Below are 19,573 nucleotides of genomic sequence, written 5' to 3' on the forward strand. Positions count from 1 at the left end.
TAAAGTCACGAAAACAGCCGAATTTGTCAGTCAGAATTGAAGTCCTGAAGCGGCGAAAAGACCCAAAGTCACGGAAACAGTCAAAACTGAAGCCCTGAAGCGGCGAAAAGACCCAAAGACATGGAAACAGCCGAAATTGAAGTCCTGAAGCTCCGAAAAGACCCGAAGTCACGGAAACAGCCGAAATTGAAGTCCTCAAGTGGCGAAAAGATTGAAGTCACGGAAACAGCCGAAACTGAAGTCCTGAAGCGGAGAAAAGACCCAAAATCATGAAAGGAGGCGAAGTCAAAGTCCTGAAGCCACAAGATCAATTCCTCTGAATATCAAAGTGTGTTTTTTTTAATCCCGTGGCCACCAATGTATTATTTTAATACTCTATAGGCCCTTGCCACCAATGTTTTTTAAAAAAATATTCTTTGGGGCTCCAATTTTTTTTTTAACTTGTAAAGGGGGCCCTGGCACCAATGTTTTTTTAAAAAATATTCTTTAGGGCCCCAATTTTTTTTAAGTTAAGTAAGGAGGGCCCTGGCACCAATGCTTTTTAAAAAAACTTTTATGGGGGGGGCCCTGGAGCCAATATTTTTTTTTAACTTATAGGGGGCTCCTGGTCCCCAATAGCTTTTTATAACTTTTTTAGCGCTGATGTCTGTGTGGTCTTTTAACTGTGATGTGGAGTGGGCGGGATCTGAGGAGGACCTTGGGGCCAGGGTGGGCAGGTCCCGGCGGGTCCACGGATGGCCGGGTGGGCCGGCGGGTGGGCGGGAGGTCCGTGCGGAGGTCCGTCCCGAAAAAAACTGTTGTAGGGGCCCAGTGATTTTTAACTACGGCGCCACTGGGGATGTGTCCGGCGCAACGAGATGGGATCTCAGCAGAACCGATGCACATAGAAGGCTTTTTTCTATGAAGGAGAGAAGAAGCCTATAGGCAGAGGAGGGCGTGTCCATGAAGGTGTGCGTTCTGCAGCGTGTCCTCTGTAGGAAGGAGGTGTATCTGGCAGAAGGGGAGGGTCTTTCGCGTGTATGTGAGGGGCGTGTCATTGTAGGAGGCTTGTTTGTTCTTGTGTGTTTGAGGGGCGGTCCCTTCCGCTCAGGAGGTGGAGCCAATATAGAGAAGACCGCATTTTTTTCAAGCGGCTGGAGCTATCCGGAAGTGAAATTGCTGGATGCCGGATGGTCAGTTTGTTTGGGGAAGTGACTGGCGTTCTCTCTCGCTGTGTCGTTGGGAAATGGGGAGACTGGGCAAGGGGAAGAAGGAAAAGGGGGCCGGGGCAGCCTGAGGGACAATAGAAGCAGCCAATGGGGCTGGAGTGCTGCTGACACAATGCGCTGAATGATGGGCTCTGTAACTGTGGGCTTTGTTGTATAGCTGTGAGTGCAGTGCAGTGCGCTTAGCTGACTGGGCCATTACCGGTCCATTCTGCTTGGGCAGCCATTCCTCATTGGAGGGTTTTGTTTTTTTTCTAGAGCTATTTCTATTGACTCAGAAAGCCCTTCATTGTGATTTGGGGTTGTTAGGAATATTGGACTGTTCTGTATTTTCCCAGTGTCCTGTGTCCTTGTATGTATAAGGGATGCTTGATGCCCTTAGGTGCCCAGGGTTCTAGATCTATGTGCCTGATTGTGCCCAGGGTTCTAAATATGTGTACTTGATTGAGCTCAATGTTCTGGATCTGGTTATTTGATTGTGTACATGGTTCTAGAGCTGCTATCTGATTTGGGGTATGGTTCTAGATGTATATGTTGCATATGTTATGTGTTCTAGATCTGATCGTTTGGTATTGCCAAAAGGTGCAGGTGATTATGCAAATGGTACTAGATATGTTTGATTATATCAGGGGTTCTAGATCTACCCCTAGTCCGTCTGGACTATCTCTTTTTTGCTGGCACTTTGACTGCTCCACTATATTTTGTGCTGCCATGGGATGTCATGCAAAAAGGGGGGGGGCAAAGTGGCTGAAAATATAAGTTACCCGTAAATGCATCGTCATCAGCAGGAAACACAGAAAAATGGGGTGAAGCTGGGAGTTTGCAGGCGTGGCCAAGATGCACCACATTCTATACTTCAATAAATTATAGGGTAGGTTCATTTAACCAGGGACTGGTTCCTATTAAGGTTAACGGGAGGGTAGGTATAAGTCTGTGTAGCTACCAGTTTAATTTTATAACTCCACCAGCAACAATCCCATGAGCAAAGAACAAGGGTCTGGTTGTATGTACAGCATCCAGAAGTAGTATCTAGTGGTGCCGCTTTAAGACTCTATCTCTGATGTTTATCAACTCAGCTCTCAGCAGTGGTGTAGAATGGCTATTTCTAAGCAACTTTTCAATCAGCCTTCATATTTTTTTTATAGTTTTTGAATTATTTGTCGTCTTCTTCTTCTGACCCTTTTCCTCTTTCACATGGGGGTCACTGACCCCATACATAGTTAAATTGGGTTGAAAACAGACAGTCCATCAAGTTCCACCCCATCCAAATAAAAAACCCAGCATCCATACACACACCCCTCCCTACTTTCATATAAATTATATATACCCATACCTATACTAACTATAGAGCTTAGTATCACAATAGCCTTTGATATTATGTCATCCAAGCCATTCTTAAAGGCATTAACTGAATCAGCCATCACAACATGACGCGACATTCCATAACCTCACTGTCCTGACTGTGAAGAACCCCCTACGTTGCTTCAAATGAAAGTTCTTTTCTTCTATTCAAAAGGGGTGGCCTCTGGTACGGTGATCCAATTTATGGGTAAAAAGGTCCCCTGCTATTTGTCTATAATGTCCTCTAATCTACTTGTAAAGTGTAATCATGTCCCCCCGCCCCCTTCTAGTTATGTTGCTGGCCTCATCTGGAGTATGCAGTGCAGTTTTGGACTCCAGTCCTTAAGAGGGATATAAATACGCTGGAGAGAGTGCAGAGACATGCAACTAAACTGGTTAGAGGGATAGAAGACTTAAATTATGAGGTAGACTGTCAAGGTTGGGGTTGTTTTCTCTGGAAAAAAGGCACTTGCGAGGGGACATGATTACACTTTACAAGTACATTAGAGGACATTATAGACAAATAGCAGGGGACCTTTTTACCCATAAAGTGGATCACCGTACCAGAGGCCACCCCTTCAGACTAGAAGAAAAGCAATTTCATTTGAAGCAACGTAGGGGGTTCTTCACAGTGAGGACAGTGAGGTTGTGGAATGCACTGCAGGGTGATGTTGTGATGGCTGATTCTGTTAATGCCTTTAAGAATGGCTTGGATGATTTATTGGATAGACATAAAATCAAATGCTATTGTGATTAGGGTTGCAACCTTTTCTGGAAAAAAATACTGGCCTTCCTATATTCTTGCTGTTTTTCCCTATTAATAACATTGGCATCAAGCATAATTTTTACCGGCCAGGATGGTAAAATACCGGTCAGATGGCAACCCTATTTTTGATTAGGGATGCACCGAATCCACTTTTTTGGATTCGGCCGAACCCCCGAATCCTTCGTGAAAGATTCGGCCGAATACCGAACCCGAACCCTAATTTGCATATGCAAATTAGGGGTGGTAAGGGGAAAACATTTTTTACTTCCTTGTTTTCTGACAAAAAGTCATGCAATTTCCCTCCCGCCCCTAATTTGCATATGCAAATTAGGATTCGGGTTTGGCTGGGCAGAAGGATTCGGCCGAATCCTGCTGAAAAAGGTCGAATCCCGAACCGAATCCCGAACCGAATCCTGGATTCGGTGCATCCCTATTTTTGATACTAAATTCAATAGTTAGTATAGATATGGGTAAATATAATTTATGTGAAAGTAGGGAGGGGTGTGTGTATGGATGCTGGGTTTTCATTTGGAGGAGTTGAACTTGATGGACTTTGTCTTTTTTCAACCCGATTTAACTATGTAACTATGAAGGCAAGATATGCCTCTGATTCTTACAAGTAAGAGACAATCTGATAGTATATACAGATATAGGACCTGTTATCCAGCATGCTCAGGTCCTGGGGTTTTCCGGGTAATGGATCTTTCCATAATTTGGATCTTTATACATTGTCTATTAGAAAATCTGGTTAACATTAAATAAATCCAATAGGCTGGGTTTGCTTCCAATAAGGCTTAATTATATCTTATTTGGAAATAAGTACAAGGTACTGTTTTATTATTACAGAGAAAAAGGAAATAATTTTTAAAAATTTTGATTATTTGTATAAAATGGGGTCTATGGGAGACGGCCTTTTGGTAATACAGAGCTTTCTGGATAACGGGTTTCCCCATAACGGATCCCATACCTGTACTTACATTACCTGCCCATCTAAAGGGACAAAAGTGTCCTCTACTTGAGGGAGGGAACAAAGCATTTAATCCTGTGCCCGTGCATCTAGTGGTCACAGGTATTGACCCATATTCCACTGCCAGTACCTTCTTATAATGGGGGAAATAAGGAATACTAATGATAGCAATTTCATCTTCTCTGTTGTTGGTGGTACTGCATTGTTACATAGTTGGGGGATACGTTGTGCCTTCGACCGTGTGAGTCATGTGGAACCCTTAGGTTGGCACGTGGGCACCGCCAAGCACGAGCAACTGTTTATCTTACAGACGTTTCCTCGATGAGCGCCGAGCCCCTGGCATTTCCCAGGACCTGCTTTTCTTCTGCCAGGGATAGAACTCTCTGCCCTTGTCCACAAACATTTATTTTTCTCCTGAGCATTTTTGTGTCTATTCGCACGGCCCATAAATACCAGGCTGGCACCCGTGACTTTTGGAATTTTCCATGACAATTGATATGGATACGGGGGGGGGGGGAGTTATGTAATATTATGTACTGGTGAAACCATACCTAATTTATTGTGTTTTTCAGAGCTGTCTAACTGGTGCCCCCCCCCTTGTGTGGCCCCCCACATCAAAGTCTGACTGCTGTGTCTGCTTACCATGTGTAAATTTTGAAAGGTATCACTACAGAGATTAACTGGCCCCTGCATTGTTTAAACCTCAAATTCAGACTAATCCCCTGTATTTTTCACACGTGTGTTCCCCCTGCATTGTTAAACTTGTGACACATCTATTGTTCACACCCCTAAAGCCCTGTTCTGTTCACACCTGAGACTCAGACTGAAACTGCCCACATTGTTCACCTGTTCACACTTTATACATACCTACCCTAACTGTCCAGTTTTTAGAGGGACAGTCCCTCTTTTGACAGCTCAACCTTCAGTCCCTCTTTTGTACTGGAAAGTCCTGTTTTTCTCTGCACTGAACAGCCGGAAAAAGAAACAGTGTCTAACTTAATTGGCAGAGAGCACAGACAGCCCCAACAGAAGATAAGATACATTCTTAACAATTCAAATGTATCTGGATAAGCAAATAAGTAACTGTAACAATATAGGATAACAGGTCCCTTGGGAAAAGTTAGACTCGCAGTTTAAAGGGCAATTCACCTTCATTTGGGGGGCCACGAAAATGGGCACAGTCAAAAAAATTCCCCCACGCTACGCGTGGCAACTTTTTTGTCCCTCTTTTTATTTACAAAATGTTGGGAGGTATGCTTTATATAAAATGCTAATGGGGCACCAGCACTGTGTCACTGTATGTAGTAAATCTTAGAGTGGTCTTGATCTGTGGAAACTGTCTCCTGCTCTGCTCTGTTCTGCCTTCCCTATGCTCCCTGTATGTGTAATAATATTTGCCTGTCCTACTCTGTCCTACATTTAAGCTAATGGAGGGGCAATTGTAGGTTTTTGTTTTATTTTTTTAAAAAGAGGCGTTCTGACCTGAGGTAAAAAGGGGATGGTGTGCCTAACAAATTGACACCTTTATTATATTTCACTACTGCTTTGGCTGACTTGCCCCAGAAGCTGCCCTGCTTGTAGCTCAGACTAGGGACAGGCCACTCATATAGTAGGATGTGTCTTAAAGGGGTTGTTCACCTTTAAATTAACTGTTAGTATAATGTAAAGAATGAGATTCTGAGTCAATTGGCAATTGGGTTTCATTTTTGATTATTTGTAGTTTTTGAGTTATTTGGCTTTTTATTCAGTAGCTCTCCAGTTTGCAATTTCACCAATCTGGTTGCTAGGGTCCAAATTACAACCATGCACTGATTTGAATAAGTGACTGGAATATGAATAGGAGAGGCCTGAATAGAAAGATAAGTAATAAAAAGTAGCAATGACAATACATTTGTAGCCTTACAGAACATTTGTTTTTTCGATGGGGTCGGTGACCTCCATTTGAAAGCTGGAAAGAGTCAGAAGAAAACGGCAAAGAATTCAAAAACTATAAAAAAAAATAAACACCAATTGAAAAGTTGCTTAGAAATAATCATTCTTTAACACACTTAGGGGCCTGTTTATTAAACCTCAAATTGGGGAAAACAAAAAAAAAAACCTTGCATTTTTAGAGATTTATTAAAACCTAAAGCTGCTAAAAACCCGAATCCGTAAATACTCCATCTCAAACCTGTCGAAATCTTGTTGAAGTCAATAGCTGATGTCCCTGAAGATGTTTCTTGACATCATGATCTGAGCTGGTTTTGTCCAATAAAGTCGGAGTGGAGTGTCAATTATTGATAAATGAGTTAAATTTGCAAATGGGAGTTAGGTTGTTTTAGTAAAAAAAATGAGTAAATTCAAGTTTTAGTAAATACCCCCTAAAAGTTCATGTAAAGGTGAACTACCCCTTTAAATAAAAATGAAACTGTGGCATAGGAGGAACACAGTCCTGGGGATGTAGCTTTATTTCAAGGTAAATTAGAACAAAAAAAAAACCAAAACAAAGCAACATAGGGGCCCGACAACAAAGAACTTTATTTATAGGACAGAGGCCACTGTATCCAGATGTTTCAATCTCAGATATGGCAAAGCTGACTAGAAGTCATATCGGGCTACTGGAATGTCACTGGGCGTCCGAAATCAAACGGGATAATGTTTCATTTTTTTTTTTTTGGTTTTTACACTGGATTTATTACACAATTCTGTACAAATTATACCACATTTTTATACATGCACAAAATGTTATATCAGTTTCAATATCAAAAAATAGAAAAAAAAATCAAGGATTTTCTGCGAGTTTCTGAACGTAAAGTGCAACGTTTATAAAAAGGAGGGCAGCAGCACAAGGGTCAAACAATAAATACATAATTCAACCAATAAATAAGAGACGGGGGAGGGAGGGGTTGTGCCGCTGAAATGCGACTGTGCAGTTTTACAAATGGCAGGAAGGGTCAGCGCACGTGGATGATAATAAATACAGCTCATATGTACGGCTCCAGAATATTCTCTGACGCACGTCTTTTTTTTTTCTTTCAGATTTTCTCCAAAATACAAGTATTCTCCAGTCAAATGTTCACTGCATCCTGCTCAGAGAGAACGAGAAGAAAAGGCGTCAGTTTCACCGAATCCACGGAGGCAGTAAGCAAAACCTGCACATTTTATAATTTCAAAAATTTTTCCCTTGTGGCTTTTAAAAACAGGTTGAAATAAAATATTTAAAAATGAGATTTGTAAATTTGAATGGCAATTGAATTTACTTTTTTTGGGGGGGGGGAGAAAAACAATTTTGCCATGCCCAAGAATGGCAATGTGTTTCTCTTTTGCAAAAAATGATGATCTTTTGATCTGCATTAACTGTCAAAAAATGAATTTTTGGATTTTCATATTTAGGGGGTTATTTATCAAAGGTTGAATTTTAGAGTAATGTGAATTTTTTTTAAGTCTAATAAATGAAATTTTATTCACAATTTGAATTTCTATCATCTAAAATTCGATCAAATAGTCCCGAAATCTTGAATCGGATTGTGTTTTTTTTTTCAGAAAAAAAAACTTGACTTTTGAGTGTCAACATTTTTTCTCCTATTGGAGTCTATGGGACGTCATTTTTGAAGCAAAACTTGGCATAAATTTGTCTCGTCACTACTATTAACATCTTCAAATGGTTCAAGGGACCTCTGCTATTGACTATTAAGGTGAAGAATAGGTGAAGAATAGTCAAATTAGAATTATTTAGGTCTAGATGCAATAAATCTCACATTCAAATTCAAATTCGAGTTGGTGGTTTTAAGTTTGGATTTGTGAGTTTTGACAAAAAAAAAATAATTCAAACCTTAGTAAATAAGTGTATTTAATATGGCAATATGTATTTGTGTGTATTTATGAATATTCTACGATCTTTCATCTGCCAGCAGGTGGCGCTAAGGTATAAGCATTGTTACAGAAAAAGATCTTATTTTACTCTCTTCCCATGTTTTGGAAATATTTCCCTAATGCATTTAAAGAGATAGGAATACATTGTTTGTAGGCTGGACATAAAAAATCCGGTCACACTTTGGATAAAATCCCAGAGCACTGTGGGCCACGTACCACTAACCCTAAGGGAGAAAATGAAAATTAAGGAAGAAATTGGTGCAGTGTTTGGACTAGACATAAGAGTTATTGGGAGGGGTCTAACAATTTTAAAATGGCCTGTCTGGATTTCATCTGAATAGCCACTTCCAAAAACCAGGCTGTCCGGTTCAAAATTGAACTGGCAGCCAGGGCCTAAACTAGGGGTAGGCAGCCCTTACAAAACCGGCCTGTACGGGTGAAATCCAGATAGGTGGCAACCCTACTAGCTAGGATGTGGTGTAACTATTAGGTGTGCACCCCCTTAGGGCCCACTGGAGGCTCAGAAGGAAAGAAAACAATTGGTGACCTTAGAACGGGGCCCAGTTGCAAATTCTACACCAAGGCCTGCCCAAGGATAGTTCAATTATTGTAGATAGGACTAAGAAACAAACCACCCCCAGCTACAACAGTCCAAGAACATGGTTAGGTTATTTATTGGGTGTCTGAAAACTACTGACCTGTAATCTAACTCTTCCAACCAAAAAGCTGATCCCGGCGGGTCTTGCAGACTCTCTAGCGCAGAACGTTCCTGTCTCTTCCTCTTATCCTGGTCTTTGCGCTTTCCAGGCTTCCCTTTTTTCTTCTTGCCATGGATTTTCAGTGAGGGCTCCTTGTAGCTCAGTGATTTTTGTGTCTCCTGAGTCAGATGTGTTGTGACGCCCTCTTCTTCTCCCACCACACGTAGGGTGTTGTAGTTCTTCACACTGGTGGCAGGGAGTAAGGCCTCGTCCGGAGTCGCTTGCAGTCCCGCCGTGTTCACTCTGCCCATTAGGTTCTGGAGGAATATCCTGCGCCGCAGCTCTTGGATTGCCCGGCCTTTATCATGGAGATACTGGTGCTCCGATACTGCCCTCCGTCTGTGGGGAAATTAACAGGGCTGTTATTAGAGTGGGGCAGAAAGGAGCACCCCAGCATTACAGGGGCCACTTGGGAGGGATCATATCATTAAGACATTTTATAATATTTTTTCTCAGTTGGAAGTTTGCTGGTTGAACATCCCTAATAGGAATGGATGGGAACCCCTGCCTTTGTCAGGGACCCCCTATATAATAAACCTGCAGGGAGGATCATGGGAGAAGATGGAAGCAACAAGCTTTCTATAACTAATAAGTCACAGGTACAGGCAACTTTGACTTTCTGTCCCAAAGCTACAAACTCCTCTGCTGATGTCTGGCAGGGGATGCTGGAAGTCATTGTTCCTAACAGCTGGAGGGTTGCAAGTTTGCCATGCCTGGTTGATACAGTTTAATAAATACAGGTCTGGCTGGAGGCCACATAAGCCAAGGGAGGAGCTGCATACTGGAATAGCAGCACAGCATGGGACGTGGTGTGTCATTTGTAAAACCCACTCATGAGTAAAACGTCTCCCCAGGGCACGAGCCTATCCCAAAGAATTTAGCTGCAATGTCTTAATGCTAACGGAGCAGACACAATAAATCTCCCTGGCTTCAAGGTTATGCCTGCTCAGAAATTAGCATTCAGTGGGTGTTAAAGGTCTGGGTGCTGAATGTGTTGCATGGGATTAATATGGGCATGCAGTGCACTTGCTGTGTCCGACTGCCGACTTCAAGTGGGCGCCTAATTAGTCGACATGTTGGGTCCATTTGCTGTGTTTGAACCAGCGCTGTCAGCACTCATTAACCGCTTGACTGCCAAAGAATGTAAATTGTGACTGCTTTGGTGCCGTAGGCGTTAGTGCACAGACTCCATGGCAGGCCATTAAGCTGCCAACTCAGTCTGGAGGGGCAGAGTCAGCATCTTATATTCACCCGCATATAAATCCAATTTTTCTGGGGTTACACTGAGCTAAATCATGCAAAAAACATTCCTTGATTATTGAATGATTGTGTCCCTTTAAGCCCACGATTCAGTTGGCCCCAGGACACAACATACACGTAAAGTCAGCGAGACGCTCTCTCCCGTGCAGATATAATTACATGTCTCCCGCATGGGCTGCGTGTGAGCACTTGATTCCTGCCTTGTACCTTCTGCCCCCATCCGTCTTATTTCCTTCTATATTTAATGTAAGTGTCTCCTAAGAAACAGATTAATCCTGCTATGTGGGTGGAAACTTGATTCTTCAAATAACTATGTCTAATATTAAGTCTCCAAGCTTGACTGTTTGAGATGTATCAAGCACAGGACGTGTACTTACATATCCATCCCCACTCACTTGCACTCACACAAACGGAAGTAGGCACAAATATCCAAGGAGCTGTTACACATGCACAATCTGGTGTTCATCTTCACACCTGAGCGAACCAAAACGCACACATATGTATATATACACATATACGTATATGTTAGTGAGGATGGAGCAACTCTCTTACACTCTGCCGTTGATCCCCTGTGCTGGTCTCCCATGGACTGGCAACGAACAGCTAAGGATGAACATGGCCAAACTGCAATGTGGGAATAGTGTTCGAAACATCTTGGGAAGGTACCTGCAGATAAGTAAATGAAAGATCCGTCAACCACAACTTCCCATGGGGCTAAAGTCTAAATAAAGCTGAATATAAGACTTTCTGCACCCCTTGTTATGTAGAAACACTAAAATTCTTTTTTGAGCATTTTCCAGTGCCAAGATGCCTACAATTATGTTTTTTATGGGTCACCTTTAGGGCATCTTAACTTGAGCTTTAGGAGAGAAGGAATCAAGTCCACCAGGCAGTGCTTTTTATGGAAAAGGTGCACCATCCCCAGTGAACTAGCCTAACCTTGTCCTTTAAGGATCATATATAGACAAAGCACATTCAGAACCCAGCATTAATTCAAGGACCATTAGCCCAGGTTTGGAACTAAAAAAAAAACAAGGTTTATCAGAAGTAAAACAGAATGAAAGAAACAGAATAATTACATCTCCACCAGGACCACGGGCTCACCAGATTAATAGAGAGAAAATAGCACTGAATGTAGGGTCACATAAAATTTACAACAACAGATTGTAACCACTTCAAAGAGAAGAAATGGAATTTAGTAATCTCCATCAGAGCCAGAGAAAACACAAGAGGACGGAGTAAATGCAAGAGGAACCCAAGGACCATATGCAGACAAAGTGATTGAGAGTCTCTTTGTCTTAGATTGGGGCCGAGCAGCCTCCAGCCATTTATGTAGAGTTCCTCTACGAGGTCTAGGAAAACTGTAGACTATAGTTCAGCAATATCTTAATGCTCATTCATCATCTAAGAGAAAGAGTCTGAGCAAAGCTCTTCGTTACCAGATACACATGGACCTAAGTGGGAAGAAATAGAGTTGATCTTTATGCCAACATGGACAAGGACAAGATAAGAACAGTTATAGATACAAAAAGAAGGGATGCCTACTTTTGAAACCAACCTTATAGAGGTCCACCCCACCAATAAAATATTATCTAACATCTACAAGTTCTTCTGAACAAGCTCTAGAAATTATCATTGTATGTTTTGTCAGGAGGACCTTCAGAGGGTAAGAGCTGGAGAGACCAAAGACCAATAGGGATTGGGCATAATAACATATAATGAATTTGGGAATGGATACTCCAACTCAGAAACTGTGCTGCTGCTACTTACTTTATTAACACTTGAGAAACATGCTCGAAACATGTCATGTTAATAAAGAAAGTAGCAGCACAGTTTCTGCGTTGGAGTATCCATTCCCAAATTCATTATATTTTATTGCAACTTTACTTTATATTAGGACATAAAGTCTGGGAATTGGATATCGGATTGCCTAAAGATATACCACAACCTGGTTCACCAATTCCTGTATCATTAGGGAATGGGCATAATGTTATCCAGCAACTAAACAATGGGCAAAACAATTGTGTAGGCTACGCTCACAATGATTGAGGTTGTGTCCAATGGCATAAAATGGATTGAATTGTCTGAATGTACATTGAATTGCAACCCAAGTCAAATGATGAGATACCTACTACACCTACTATACCAGAGTCTTCAGACTTTTTAGGTTCAGGTTCCAATTTTCAGTTAAACTTTTGATTGAACCCAAATAGCTCATAACAAGGTTACAGATAGAGTATGTGAAACCATGGTTATCACAGTCACTCCCCATTGGTGCAGGGATACCCAGCATGTTAAATATACATTGAACCTTAAATTTTACTCTATATGGCTATTCGGTTGGCCCACCAATTTACACTGCTCAGCCCATCCCTTGGAGGGGGGGGGACAGTTTTGGAACCACTGACATAGATCACCTACCAGACTATTGATCATGCTGCAGTTAAACTCTAGTGCAGTGCTTTTCAAACCTTTTCAGTTCAAGCCCTACTTTGAAGGCCCTGTGCTTGGTCAGGACCTTCCTTAGTTCATGAGATGATTATTGCTATAGGAAAATAGTGGTGTATCAATCATTCAGCTATGGTTATAAGACTATTGAGGGCACCACATATATGTTCCCAACCAAAATCTTATCTTAACTGACCTTCAAGCAGTGCTTTGAAGAGTATCTAAGCAAGGCAAATGACCATCTCCCCTAGTTCTCAACCTAATGGCCTTCACACTGAGCCCCCTGTGCCATGGCTCCACTGCCGTAGGTGTGTAGTGTCAACAGCTACCCGAGGGACCAAGCAAATAAATGCTTGTATAATAAGGGGAAAAACAATTCATTATCAAATTAGAGTCTTATCTGAATCCACTGGCATCAAATCAGACCAGAAAATCAAGATCAAAATTTGAGGGCCACCAAAAAAACTAACGGCTGAACCCAATCACATTAGAGCCAACTTTAGAAAACATCAGTCTCGCCCCAGACAGAGTTATAACACATTATAGCCAGAGAGAGAATTTAGAAATCTATCAAACACTGAAAAGTATTTTAACCAGAAACAGAATTCCATTAGAACCACCGACACAGGAGACCATCCAAATCAGCCGCTGGAGCCAGAAGAGTACACGGAGGAGGGGAAGTCTAGCAGAGGGAATTAGATGTCTTTGGACTTATAAAGGAAAAGACACTTGCCTACTGTATTCTCCCCGGCGAATCTGATCTGTGCGATTTCTGCTTTCTGTATTTATAAACAATGAATATGATGACCCTGGAAGACACGGAGTTAAAAGAAAAAAAAGGATTTTGAAATGTCAGTGTCATTGTCCCAGTTGTTCAACTTTCATAATATTGTGAAATCTGACAGTTCTAGAGTAAAGAATGCGGTACAAAATAAAGTGCTTCTTTTAGAAATCTGCGATAAATCAGCACTGAGGCTACTGGGAAATGTTGCCCCGCAGCACTGAAATGTTAATAAATGGAAGGTTAAATGTGATTATTATTTTCTTCTATCTATATGGGTTTCTCCATTAATAAAACAAGCAAATGTTGCCTAATTCTCTCTTTCTCAAGGCAAATGAAAGCACCACCATCCTGGGAATCATGGGTATTTTAAGTTTAGTTGGGGTATTTTGTTAAAGAGGGCTGTCTGCCAACTGTCTATGCTGTGTATAGTTCGGTATATGGTCATTATATCTAAGCTATCTAGCCTGTTCTAAGTTTAAAAGTGTACCCACAGGGGGCGCCCTTGCAGCATGCTTGTGCCACCCACAGACAAGCACTGGGAACAAAGACAGCTTCATTCCCACAGTCTGCTCCGGTGGAATCTCTCGAGTCTTGATGCCTTCAAATGCTATCCATGTCCTATCCTGCCTATATTGGTACAGCTCTTCCTAGGTGTCTGCACCTGCCTGGCAGAATGCTATGCTGTCTCTCCCTTCCATTAATCCGCTTTGTCTGCTGCCACCCCAAGCTGCCCCTGGAATGCCAGTGTGTTGCTCTATGGACATTCCTTCCTGCATAGGGGGTCTCACTATTGCCTCCGACCACCAAAGATTATTGCACTTAGAAAAACTTTCAGATATTTTTCATTCACTCGAGGCAACATTATCCTATTACATTATAAATGATCTCCAAATAAACCCCCCTAATTCCCAACCTTTACCCTGAAAAAGGCTGCTGGCCAGATCAGATGATACTGCGCAAAGAAAATGGCTTTTCCATTCAGTAGCTAAAAGTTTTGGAAGAACAAATAAACAAGCGTGTACAATTAGCAGAAATGTATCGCCGTAGAAGCACCCGATGTGCAATGTTAACGTATCCCCCCCCATTAATTAGGATATAAAATTTCTGACCCTTCAGCGGTGCAACTTTATACTGAGAAACACTGGGGGGGGGAAATAAAGCTGAATATTTCAGTTATCTCTGCTTGTAAAACAAATTATTTTCACTTGGAAAACAGGAATATCTTGGATGCCCTATACTGTACATTTGCAACAGAATCCGGCAGAAGTTTGCTTGTGTTCCATGGATTTTTGTAACCCCCTAACAGATCACACATACACACGGGGACACCCATCATATATGACACCTAATGAGCCTTTCTCGCTCGGAGCTTATGTATTAATACAGCAAGATCTATCATTAGTGTGTATAAATAGGCACATGTGACTATATATATAGGTATGGGATATATTTAAAGACCTACCAGCAGATTAGTTAAAACATTATAATAGAGACTGACAGAAGGACTAAAACACACACATTAAACACATGACACATTCCCTGTACTGTATTACTGATCACACACCCCCCAAAAAAAGTTTCTATTTGCATTACATATGGGCATTATGTACCCCTTACTTATATAATTTAAAGGTTCTAACTAAATATACATTCCAATAGTATATATATATATATATATATATATATATATATATATATATATATATATATATATATATATATATATATATATATAGATTATAAATACATGCAAACTATCTGATAGTGGATTAGAATGAAAAAATTAATTGTGTATCTTAATTTGAAATAAAATGTGCATAATTAACACATGCATATATAAAAGCCACTTCATTATAAACAGAATAAACAACGCCCTGTGCAGTCATGTATAATTTAAATAAATAAAATATACATTTTTCTTCCTTCTTCTGTTGAGCCTTTTTGTGGATCATTAGAAAAAATATTTATAAAACTATAATAATAACAATAATAATAATAAAACAAGCCCTTATTAAACTTTCTAGCTGAATCAGAGTTCTGAAAGCACTTAGCAAAACTGTTATAATAATAATTATAATAATAATAATAATAATAATAATAATAAAGCTGTCTAGAGAAAAAAAGTGGATTAAAAAGTGCATTATAACCCCACCTAAACCTGATTATATTTATGTATTGAAAAAAGACAAGTTTCCAGCTAAAGGTGCTTATTAAATGAATAAAGCAAAATGTGCACCTTTTCAGGTAGGGAGAGGTCCCTGCACCCTGGGGTGAGCATGTGGATTGCTGAGCACAATGGGCTGCACAATAAAAGTTGCTCTTACTTGTAGTCCTGGGCTCCTGTTGCTGCTGCTCCCGGGGCTGTTGCAGTTCTGTCTGGAGTGTGTGTCTGTGTGTGTAATAATCCCAATGCTCCTGTGATGAAGCAGAGCAGGACTCCAGGAAGGAGATGTGTCCTTTGGCTCAATGTGAGGGGAACTGGATTCCTTCTGCCTGAGCTCTTAATAAAGACAAAACTGTCTGACATCATAAGCTACATTCCCTACTACATGTAGGTTCATTGATACCATGACATGTGACCAGCCCCTTATACTGTACATGCACACTGCACACACTCACACACACTTACACACACACTGGGAGGACTCACCTGTCACTTTCACACCCACCTTATTAACAGGGTAATAGGGGTGTTAAATGAGGTAAGGCTTCTAGAGAACCAAGCTCTGCACGTTGTGGCACAGGGGTGGTCAGACACAGGCTAAGTGGCTGAGGGTAGGCTTGGACCACAAACTTGTATTTTTAAGACCAATAATCTAACCACTCCACCACACTACTTCAAACAGCCGAACCCTGTACTAGGAGAAATCCTTCCGACAGGAGCACCAGCAGCTGTGGCAGAACATTTAACCTATGGGCCCCATATGCTTTAGTATCCTATTAATGAATGTGGAGTTAATTCGCTGTCTACTCCAGGGTGCCCCCTAAATTTAATCTAGGACCTCTGCCCTATAGGGATATATAAAAGGCTGCTGAAAGGGTAAAACAAAGAGATTTTTGCCATATAAGACCACCAGGCAAATATTTATTTCCCACTCACATAAATCACCTGCCCCTGACCATTTTTTCCACTATGTCACCCCACCAGGCTTGAGTTTCCTTGACTCCGCAGGCAGGAATTTTCAGTGCTGAGATGAAAATGAAGTCGTTATGACGCAAAGCAGCTGCGTTTAATTGACAGGGTGTTTTTAAAAAAAATGTTGAGGACTGGACATAATTCTTTCCGTGCCTATAGCTCATAGTACAAGTTGATCCAGGGACTAGTCCGATTGTCATTTTGGAGTCAGGAAGGAATTTTTTCCCCCTCTGAGGCAAATAGGAGAGGCTTCATCTAGCAGTTAGGCAGATTAAAAAAACCCAAAAAACTAAAACGTTGAGCTTGATGGACATGTGTCTTTTTTCAACCTTACTTACTATGTTACTATAGCTGCAGTGGTGTTACACATTCTTTACCATACGGGTTTTTGTGGATACCCAGAGGAAGAGTGGTGCTCATTTACTAAATTTGCACAAAATGCCACTGACTGCCCCCAACTTCTCATTGTACCCCAGATCTGGCTCTCTGCATCTCTGCTTGGCAGTCCAGTCCTTATGGCGGCAGTAAGTATATTGTGGCCTGTACCCACTGGCGCCCCCTAATGCATGTCTGAATGCATGTCCCCTCACCCACATCTCATGAATACAGAGCTGCTGAATTCAGTCAGGAAAGTTCTCCAAAGAGCAAAATACATGATACTGATTGGTATGACCCTCACTGGATCCTAATAAAATCAACAGTGTCTGTTGGAATGTGATTAGGATCTTAGATTGTAAACTCCTCAATAGCAGGGATTTGAGGTATCATCTCTGTGAAATGTTGTACAATATATTGGTGCTATAAATAATGGATAAAATATCAGCATCAGAAATGTTATTTCATCATTTCTACAGAACTCTGTTGCCATTTGTCTTTATATGAAGGATGCCTCTGCAGATGCAAACAATATGGCAGCTCCCACTCCAATGTGTAAGACAAATGATTGCATCTTCCCCAATTCCAGTTAAGGCAAAAATGGTTTCCCTCCCCAGAGGTGCACACGAGGGGCACACATATATATGAGTGATTGCCCCAGTAGGATTGGGGGAACCATCTCCCACTCATTATGCACATACATGTGCCCCTCACCAAAGAAGTTTTCTTGCCAAAATACTATTGTTCCCCCAGTTGAAGTCCTGGCTTTATTAGCCCTAACCTCTGGTGGTGGATACAAGTCTTCCATGATAGGTGCCCTTTAAAAAACCCATTGGTCACCACTCACAATAATATTTGCCCCATTATCAGCTTTGCTCCTTTTCCAACTTGAGTGAGTTCAAGGACCAAATAACTCTCTGTACTTTCCTCATACTCTTGCCATCTACTCTCCACAAGCCTGTGTAGAAAATTACGATCAGTCTAAACATTCCCTTTACTTCCCTTCATGGAATGTATTAAATAATTATGTATACAACTCAAAATTCGTCACTAAATGATCCAACTCCTCCTCTACTAATCACTAAAAATACTTCCTCCTGTAAAGGCACTTTGTCTTCCACATTATCCTCAATAAAGGTGATATACTAAAATGCAGTGCCAGTTCAGTTGCCCATAGGAACAGATTTTTGCTTTCATTTTCTACATGCTGACCTATTAGCTTTCCACTGATATCAATATGAAGTGGCCTGCTCCAATTTTTCACTTATTTGTTGGAAGCTGTACTTTTTTATTGTCTACAAGGCCTGCAGGTTGGGTGACACTATTGTGTTGCTATAGCCTACAGTTGGTGTTCTGTGTGGCTCCTCCAAGAGTTGAGCCCTTTTAATCCGCGTAAAAACAGCTCTTCTCTTGGGGTCAATGATCAAAACCAATGATTGACTCATACTTTGGGAGTACATGGATTTCCAAACCTGCTCTATAGATATCTGGCCAATTTTCAGCCAGGCAAGAAACCTTCAGAAACCAATACATGGATCAATAAAATGCCGACTTTGGAGATGATTATATGAAACCAAGAAAAGAGTGTAAACAATGCAGATAAATTCAGTTGTCCAGGGTTGCTGTTAAGGTTATTGCTATTAAGAAGAATCTATCTGTATGATTACTGGGCTACAGTTCCTACCATTCTTTAAACTATTTATTCCCAAACTTTGGTGCTGCCACCGCCATCCCCTTGGCGGGGCTTGAAGTAGTGGTGGGAGATACTCAACCTGAAGGCCAGTTCCGATGATAATTAGAGAGAATAGCTATTTGTTTTCCTAGAAACACATAAAAGCCCAGCTTGTAGGTCAATAAAGGTGAGATTTGGGGTGAACATGTAGATATTTTTATCCCTATGGTGGGATGACAGATACATTGATATTCTCCTTTATCTGTACTCATTCCATAATTGAAAGGGAACAAAGACCAAAGTTTGGACCTTCAAGGTGAGCCCTGGCCAAAAGTTTGACTTTCAAGTAAGGCGTTAACCCCTGATAAACTTCTGAAGAATACAAGAACTAGTCAAGCAACTTTACGGGTTGAGCAACACTGCTAAGGAAGGTTTATATTCCATTCCGCCCTTTCTCTAACCCCCTTGCTGATATTTTCATCATCTCTCCTTGTTCCTCACTTCACTGATTACTAAAAACCACACCTAAATTATCATTAGTTCTTCTCCCCTAAATGCTGTCCTAACCATAGCACAGGAGTCTTACCTAACTGCTTCTCGTAATTTCAGATGTAAGTACTTCCAGTAACTCCACCCTAACAATATGGCACACGCCCTAACCTCACCAGTCTTTATACCTTTGCTTGAAACTGTTAATTATATCACTAACCCACATTTTCCAGGCATAACCTTATCTTGAGCTGCAAGCTGATAACAGGACACAACGTTCCTCAGACACTGAATGAAAGATTGGCAGGAGGTAGGCATACCTTGGCATGTCCCTACCTTGTTTGTCAGCTGGTACAAACAAGGCAGGAGCACCAGAGAACCAGCTTAATGGAGCCCTTACTTATCATCTAATGTAGGCAAAAGGCGCAGAGGGCAGTTTTGGCCGGGCAGGCTGTTTTTTCAGGGGGATGTCTGTTTCAAAACTTGTAACATTCCGAAAATCAGGCAGAAATCTACTCAG

General features: G+C 41.3%; 1 protein-coding gene and 1 long non-coding RNA gene across 2 annotated transcripts; one reads left to right on the forward strand and one right to left on the reverse strand.

Moving 5' to 3' along the window:
• Positions 1 to 752: 752 nt before the first annotated feature.
• On the forward strand, positions 753 to 7,486 carry LOC121401405. Its single transcript, XR_005966211.1, has 2 exons — positions 753 to 1,172; positions 7,298 to 7,486. It is a non-coding gene; the product is annotated as an uncharacterized LOC121401405 (long non-coding RNA).
• pthlh.L (parathyroid hormone-like hormone L homeolog) lies at positions 6,773 to 19,178 on the reverse strand. Its single transcript, XM_018251905.2, has 6 exons — positions 19,151 to 19,178; positions 15,706 to 15,897; positions 13,331 to 13,406; positions 10,702 to 10,815; positions 8,830 to 9,228; positions 6,773 to 7,344 (listed from the first exon to the last, which is right to left on the reverse strand). Exons 4-6 carry the CDS (start codon positions 10,800 to 10,802, stop codon positions 7,335 to 7,337), a joined length of 510 nt encoding a protein of 169 aa, XP_018107394.1. The 5' UTR covers positions 10,803 to 10,815; positions 13,331 to 13,406; positions 15,706 to 15,897; positions 19,151 to 19,178; the 3' UTR covers positions 6,773 to 7,334.
• Between the last annotated feature and the right edge of the window lie 395 nt (positions 19,179 to 19,573).

This window comes from Xenopus laevis, chromosome 3L (assembly GCF_017654675.1).
Source record: "Xenopus laevis strain J_2021 chromosome 3L, Xenopus_laevis_v10.1, whole genome shotgun sequence".
In the NCBI taxonomy this organism is placed as follows: Eukaryota; Metazoa; Chordata; class Amphibia; order Anura; family Pipidae; genus Xenopus; species Xenopus laevis.

Bases quoted from the DNA above. Each gene is read 5' to 3' on its own strand.
- pthlh.L (XM_018251905.2), bottom strand. From the start codon at position 10,802: ATGTTTCGAACACTATTCCCACATTGCAGTTTGGCCATGTTCATCCTT. The intron at 9,229-10,701 runs GTAAGAGAGTTG...ATTTCCCCACAG, and splicing joins CAGGGGATCAACGGCAGAGT to ACGGAGGGCAGTATCGGAGC.